General features: G+C 46.5%; 1 protein-coding gene across 1 annotated transcript; it reads right to left on the bottom strand.

Annotated features, from left to right (window-relative positions):
* Nucleotides 1-318: 318 nt before the first annotated feature.
* Nucleotides 319-4,442, bottom strand: LOC135385216 (uncharacterized). Its single transcript, XM_064614416.1, has 4 exons — nt 4,311-4,442; nt 1,548-1,829; nt 1,316-1,445; nt 319-1,186 (listed from the first exon to the last, which is right to left on the bottom strand). The coding sequence occupies exons 1-4, from the start codon at nt 4,348-4,350 to the stop codon at nt 943-945; spliced, it is 696 nt and encodes a 231-aa protein (XP_064470486.1). The 5' UTR covers nt 4,351-4,442; the 3' UTR covers nt 319-942.
* Between the last annotated feature and the right edge of the window lie 3,689 nt (nt 4,443-8,131).

Raw genomic sequence — 8,131 nt, 5'->3', positions numbered from 1 at the left:
TGGCTGCTGTGCCATCTGGTAAGGACGCGACGATTGTTTAGGGCTGTAGGATATTAGCATAGCGTAAAAGTCACAACCTTGCATGGCAAGAAAATTAGCTCTTGCAAACTGCGCCAGCGTTCGAAGTGCTTAAAGTGGTTTGCGCGTACCACTGGCGGCAACTTTGCAAGCCGTCCCGTCCTGCATCTGTGTTCACCCATATATAGGGAGCGGACCTCTTTCAACATGCTGCCTGCTGGCTGCCAACAGCATCACGTATACAAGGAAAAGTTCTATGCGCGCCAAGTGTTGAGAGAAAGAAGAACTCGGAACAATGTATATTGTAAACAATAATAACATTTGGTCTTTATTCACAAACATTCTACAAATGTTTTCCACCAAACTCTGTGCGAGGTGGCATTAGTATACACGCACATATGCCGTGGACGTTCAGTCCACTGATAAAACAACAATACACACAGAAACGCTCTCCATTCTCGCCCTGTCAAGCAGTGTCTCACGTATAGATCACTTTCCAGCACATTGCTGTTGTTTTTAACTGTGAGATCACATTACCCTTTTCAAGAAATAAGACATTCTCGCTTTGCAATAAACACAACCAACAAGGAACGCGGTTTACCGCTTTTCGATATTAAGTCTTTTTGATTCACATATTAATGGGCCGAAAGTAGCCCAAGCTTGCTGGAGAACTGTAAATTTCTGAATTGTAGAGGTTCTTTCCAATTGACTGAAGCAGTGAAACCGCGAGGAGATAAGAGAGCACAGGAATGCAGAGGTGTTTGACTTAGGTAATCTAACAGAAGAAACAACGTATGTCTAACAGACTTTGCGTTCGCGTGGAACACCACCTATGCGATACGTCGCAATGTCCACAAGGTACAGTCTGTCATTAGTGGCTGTAGTTGTTTGGACAAGATGACTGGGTGGCATGTCGCAGCCGACTTAGTTGCCAAGGTAGGCAGAGAAGAGACGAGAGAGCACGGAGTTGGACTTTCCGCTGGGCTTGGTGCCCTTTGGTGGGAGAAGCTGGTTGCACTGGTTCTCATCGTGGCTGCACTGGTTGCAGATGACGTCTGGGAGGTTGGAGGCAGCCATGCGGAGGAGGATCTGACCGAACTCGACGGCTTCAGGGCCGCACCTGCTCTCGACGGCCTGGCGACTGCACTCCTGGTATCTGTGGTAGATGCTGGGGAAGAAAAGACGTCATGGCTTACTATTTTGTCTACTTTGCGCGGAACGGCATTGCCAGTATGCCAAGTAATATGCTAGCTGCATTTGCTCAATCTGTGTTGCAGCTGGTCGCACTGACACTTACCAGCATCCGGTGGGGACACGCTGGGCAAATGGAGTGGTGGTGACCTTCTCAAGACCGACCTGGACATCGTTCAGGCACTTCCTAGCCTCTGGCATGGTCTGACCAAGACAAGGAGCGTGCTTGAGGTAGTCTGTAAGAGGTAAATCACTCATAAGCAACGATCGTCAATGATTTCATAATTTTTTCCCAGATACGGAAATAATTTCTTGAACTATGTATTTAACGAACTTACTCCTCCTGACGTCGGTGTCACGAGTACAGAACTTGGTGAACACTTCCTGGGAACCCTCAGAGACGAAGCCAATAAGTTCCCTCTGCAGGGGAGTGGCACAGCGAGTCGTGTAGTTCTTGAAGCATTCCTGAGATTCCCGGAGGAAACCGCACTGCTTGTCAACTTCGTTGTCAGTGGTGGCCACGCCAGATGGGTTCTGGTTGAACAGCAGCAGGGTGGCTGCGCAGAGGTCCAGCTCTCGCAGGTGGCAAGAACCGGCGGCAGCAGACACTTGGTAGACGGCTGTGGTGAGACAGAAGATGACATGATTAGAGTCCAACGGTTACTTTACTACATGATGTGACGTCAACGTGCGTGAGAACATCTTGGTGTCTGTAGATATAACTCACTTTCATCGACTAAATTGCCACATTAACACTGACCATTTCTCGACTATACTACATTATGGACATGATGGGCCAACACCATCTATGGTTCAAAACGTAGTTTGTATTTCGTAACATCCTTCCGTAGCTTTCCATAAGTTGCCTCAAGAGTGTAGACACTACGTTCATGCTTCCGGATATAATCATAGAAACAGCGATCTTGCGATCGCTTGTAGGAAATGGACATGCAAGAAGGGATAGCTGAATGAAAAAAAAAAGTGCGGGTAGGTGTACGCGCGGTGGTCATAAAAATCATCCAACCGCGTGCGAAGGAGGAAATGCTTGCTTCGCTACGCCAAAGTTGCATAATTTATTTTTTTTATTTTTTTTTTCAGTTGCCGCTCCTCTAGTAGGAATCGTTATGTGTAGGGTTTTGACGCTTCCGTATTTTTGGTCTTTAAGCGAATATGTCAAGTAATGTTCAACTCGTGCCACAGACCTCGATCAGTTTTGAACCGTACAGCCGTGCAACACGCAGTCATCGTATGTCACCGAAGGCGGGTACTTTAAGGACTGCACTAAAAGCGCTTGCATTCACTGGCGAACGCTCACTGCGTGTTGATTTGCCATCAACAGCGTTTTTAAGCGTTTGCCTTGCACTCAAACGGCGGCGATAAAGGAAAGCAGGCGCGACCTTCGAGGAACCAGAAATTACGTCGACCTCCTCCGCCTTGGGTTTTACTTTTTCAGTACCCAGTCTTATGGCTATCGACCTTTATCTAAAAATACGTCTTGGCCTACTTAAACGCAGGTGGGGTCGAAAATTATCTATTGCCAATGCCAGGGGCAAGGAACTACAACAGGGTGGACGATGAGGTCCCCACAAGGAGACGACGCTTTCGTTGTCGTCTTCCCGGCTCTATTTGATGTCGGCTTCTAGATTGCGTCTCGTATTGAAAAGTTAGGATCGGACACATCCTAAGTTATTATATCTATCGATCTACTTTCTTTTTCAGGTGTTGTTTCCGTTTTATTCTTGTAAATTAAGCACGGTCTTTTCCAACTCCGTGCAAGTCATTCTAGTTCCTCGCTTACGGTTATCTCCGAGTTCGTATTCCTAGAAATGCGTTTTCCTCGAGTGAAAGTCGGCGAACGATGACCCATTTTTACGGCGTTTTGTTGTTGATTCTATATCGAACAGCTTCGCCACAGTAGCTTTTGCCGACAGGGAAGCGCGTACGTCGCGTGCTGGCATACGATACTGCTGAGAGTTAGGCATTTCGCATGGCAAATCAGATGACTGCACCGCGTATGGTTGCCATTGAATAGTAAATGAAAACGTTTGCGCTGAAGCAGGCGGGGGCGGGGAATTTGAATTTAGCGTCCCATAATGTGCAACGTCGTAGAAAGACGGTATGCAACCAACACCCCCTGCTGCTTAAATGCACGCTTCACATGTAGGCATACCCATACGCAAGGACATTCGTCGGACACATTTCATGCGTAGCGCGAATTACGAGGAAATGGCAGGGTCTGAGAGACGCTAGGCAATTTTCGAGAAGCTGTTCATGAAGGCGTATTTCTTCATTTTTTCTTTGCCCTTCCGTTTTCCGGTTACCGTCTTCACCCACTTATCCAGCAGCGCGTTTGAAGGAATCGCTATACGATACCGCTGGGAGAAAGTGAAAACAACGTCAAAAAAAAAAAAAAAAAAGCACACACGAACACGGGGGTTTAGTGAGCGAAAACGAGAGCGGCGACGATCCGTTCGGAGGTGAAGTGAGAACACCCAGATTCTTTGGGGTCACTAGGACACATCGGGGGAGCCTCCCTGTGCTAACCGAAGCGACGTCGCTTTCACCAGAGAAAGTTTGCGATGCTTTTTAGGCGATAAAGCGGACATAATTTTTCCTCCAAGCTCGAAAGGACCCTGAGATCATCTAAAAGAAGGGGTTCGCAATGCGGAATTTTCGGTTTCTCTTTTTGTTTCTGCAAATCTGCGCATAACTTGTTAAATTTGGTAGGCATGGTAATGTCAGGTAATTTTGAACGCATGAAACACCTTGCGGCAGTGTGAAGACAAAAAATATGCATTTCGCGATTCTGGACGCTTGATTTTGTTCACTTCTAAGACTTCTCAATAAAACGAATGTGCAAAACATCGTTTATATTATTCTATGTTGATTTGGTGAAGCCGTCAACAGCAAGACACACTAAAGGGCTTTCGGGGCGAACTTCACTGTCCATCTCTTACTTTAAGCCCTCACACTCGAAACGAGGCTGCCTATTAAGAGGTAAGCGGAAAGAACCGCCTGAAACCATATGAGGATTTATCAGATGTCCAGCGGAAGCGTAAATTGAAGGCGGACGGAAATAAATAGCAATAGTTGCTACTTACCAACAGCGCAGAGCGCAGCGAAGAGGAATACAGCCTTCATCTTGAATTTGACGATAGGAACACAAGAGAAATACAGAGGCTATGTATATATTTACAACTTCTCCAACGAGTGAATCGCTGTGAATGCTTCGATGGGAGCACCGTGGCTCTTATATACCGGTTTTGGGAATTGCCAAACACGACCCTTTCCCTTATCCTCCTTGCCATTTTGTCTGCATCTCTTCACTTTCTCTTCTCCACATGAGAAAGGCTGATTTTTCTTCCACATCTCCCTCGCTAATTGACAAACAAAAACATCAACTTCTGTCCAAGGTCTCGCCGGTCGCTCGCGGTTGGCCAGCCACCGGTCCGTGACGTCACGGCCGCCGGTCTCGCATGTCATTGGGGCGGCTGCCCTCTGACGTCAACTGAAGTTGCGTGGTGACGTCTTTGAAGGCTTTTCTGGAAGAAGCTCTCGAAAATGTGTATACGCGCGTGTACCAATTGGGAGTGAGTCATGTCTGGCGAGCGTTTTTTTCTTGTCATTATGATAATGACTTCGGCAGCGTAAGAGAACACGTTTTCTTGACGGAGGTTACAGCAGTGCAGGGTGTTGTCCTTTGGATGCCTGCAGGGGATGGGGGAATCTCTTACGTAATTGTCAGTAGTATTTGGCAAGATTACCGGGTATCGATGCTGCCGGTCATTGTGGAAAGTTCTCCTTCCTGGAAAGCGACGCTTTCGAGAGGTGACAGGAACCTTGGGATCCTCTGACGTGAATGCGTGCAACATGTGGGTTGTGAATCGATTCTCACGAACGTACAATTAGACGCGCCGATTACAAACGAAATGCAAATTTTTGGTGTTGGCGAGAAAAAAAGAAACATCTCTTTCGAATCGACAAACTTGTTTTCTTCGGTGAGATGACTCAATGATTTCTCCTGGATTTTCCAAATGCTGTTCACGCGTTTTGTGGCCGCTTTTGTTCTTGTTCCTATTCTCCTTTAGAGTGTAGACATGAGGGAATATACACTCAAGTGACATTGTCTTTTCGGCCTCAGAATAAGGCAATTCTTAGCAGTAAGGGTCCGAATACCGAGCGTGGAAACCTTGCCTTATAGTTCACCAGTTAACTTTATTAGCGCGCATACATCAGTTGTTTTGTGCAGTTTTGGTAGTGTTTGTAGAGGAAGTCAATGTTCGGCACGTGTTACGTATTTATTTATTCCGTCTCTCTATGGGAGAAGGACATTCGTAAGACTTTGTCCAAACAGGACAATGAAGATTGAGCCAGCTCATAACGTGAAATACTAGTAACTTTGCTGCGAGATGTAAACCGTTGAAAGGATGAACACATTGAGGAAACGCTACGCACGACATCATTTTAATTTGCCATTAGTTCTGATATAAAGGCATCGGCGTTTCAGGAGGGGGCCAACTGGGGGGGGGGGGGGGCAGTGCCCGCCTCCTTGCCACCACGTGTAAAAATTGCAAGCTCCTTACTCGCAGGTCAGGAACACAACTCAGCAGCAAGACGAATACACGCAAGGAACACAACGGCTTCGTCGTTGCTGCTGCATTGTGTTCCTGATCATGAAATAACAATTACTCAACTTCAAAGCCTCAGTGTACTCGCAGGCCGCCATGGTTTATGCTCAGATGCCGTCACAACAAACTGAATGTTATCCACAGGGTCCCACGCATATCAGAGGTCTTGATTGCCGTCGTTGTATTCTCTAGGGACTATTGGTTATGCGTTGGGTTCCGCGTTTTTGGTTTTAATCGAAAAACAACGAAAAACATACGCCGGGTAAATTTTCCCTCATTCGCTTTTAATCGAAAAACACCGAATACAAAAGTACATTCCAGGACACGTCAGAGATAAATTGCTGCACATACGCATCATGTTGATGTAAATCAGAAGACCATACAGCAATAGGATGGTTGTGAAAAAATGACGATGGGTGTGTCCGTTTAGTTTTTCGTTAACCGTAAAACGCCGCCGTTGCGAGCAACGCCATGTTGAATGAGCGTCGTGCAGAGATTGTGCAGAAATTGTGCAGAAATCGCAAATTTCGTGAAAATCAATAAACATCGAAAAATATACGCCGAATCCAGCCACAAATAAAAATCGAAAGAACCCTGGTTATACGCTTTGCCACCCCACCCCCTGTCGAAGCCATCTGCCTTCCCCTCCTCTAGAAAGAGTTGCTCCTCTAGAGAGTTCGCATGGCTAAAGGACATCGTTCATAGCTGAAACATCCCATGTCGTCATCACTTCTTCTTCATTTATTGTTGTTCATAGCTGTTACATGCTCAATAAAACCAAAGTATGTCAGTGCCTTCTGACCGCCTCAGCGGCGGTGAAGCGCCCACCTCATCATCATCCAATGTATGTGTGTGTGTTTTGGCCGCAGTGAAAGGGCTTGAAGTCGACATATACATGAGCGAAAACACGTGGTTACATACGTACACACATAAGCAACTGTTTGCACCCCTTCAGTACATTCACTGTAGCTCCTGTCAGCGTCGAGGGACACTGTTCATTGTTTAGGAGATTTAAGAAAATAATGTGCAACCTCCACCGTCCAAGCCACTCACGGATCGTCGTCTTCCTGAAACCAGTAGAAAAAGACTAGACGTCCGACGCGGAAACAAAGATACCAAATCCAAGGTGAAGGCCATAAAGGGGGGAAAGTATTTGAAGAAGCACACAGAACTATGATGGTGACACGCGTCCGCCGTCCTTCTAATACGTATCTCAAGAAGTCTTATTGGTTTGTTTTCTCGTTCTGCCTTTGATTAGGAGATGAGATACAGACGATTTCCTCGAGGGGGTTGTCGACAACGCCGATAGTTCTGTTCAAAAACCGTAGAAATTCTCTCGGAAACTATAGGAAGTTGGTTTCAGTGAGCGTTATACACCAGACCAGCCTCCCACTTAGTACACAGAAAGTCCGCTCAAAACTATTCGAGTTGTAAAAGCGGCGTATCTGTCTATAAGCATATTCTTATTCCATAGAGCCAAGTCGAACGGTGTGATTATTTGGAAAAGGTGTTTATGAGAAACCCCCCCCCCCCCCAGCTAAAGCACGATATTAAACATTTATTGGGGATGGGGATTACAGGATGTTGGTACGCGCGACGACTATGTCCTTCAAGCACTTAACGTGAGCTGCCCATGATAGCTGACGGTCGATGACAACTCCTAGGAAACGGCGATGGCACTCTCTGAATCGGCTGATCGGTGAACTTCAGTTGGAAGTTCGTCGTCTTCTTCTTAGTGAAAGGCAGGTACACATTTTTCTCGGGGGATATGTCCATACCCCTTTCAGTCAAGAATGTGTGTGTGCAATCAAGGGCTGCCTGAAGCCGCCACTGCAAGGCTGGCAACTGAACTCCCGATGACCATAGGCATATATCATCGGCGTTCACACCGATATGCACACCCTTAGGGAGTTGCTGAGGAAGAAGTACCATAACTACATTGAATAGTACATAGTAGTGCGATGATGCGATGTGGTGGTCAAGATGGCATAGACGCGGGCAAGCTGGTGGATGACATACATGATGAGTAGCGCGTGAGCAACGAGGAATCGTCCCTCTGTGTTGTGCCTCTTCGTCCCCTATGCTCAGGCTCTACCCAACATAGATGTCATGGAGTGTTCCCCTCTTAGGCTGCGGGACCCTACCCCAGTGCATATGCTGTAATATATGATTTGATGACTTATGAATGATGAGTTATTTGATGAGTTTTATGAGTTGTTTGATGAGTTTTATGAGTTGTTTGATGAGTATAGTGAGATCGTCGTCACTGCGCACGCCCAGAACCTAATCCGTGT

This window comes from Ornithodoros turicata, chromosome 2 (genome assembly GCF_037126465.1).
Source record: "Ornithodoros turicata isolate Travis chromosome 2, ASM3712646v1, whole genome shotgun sequence".
NCBI classification, from domain to species: Eukaryota; Metazoa; Arthropoda; class Arachnida; order Ixodida; family Argasidae; genus Ornithodoros; species Ornithodoros turicata.
This window is presented reverse-complemented; position numbering and strand designations above follow the sequence as displayed.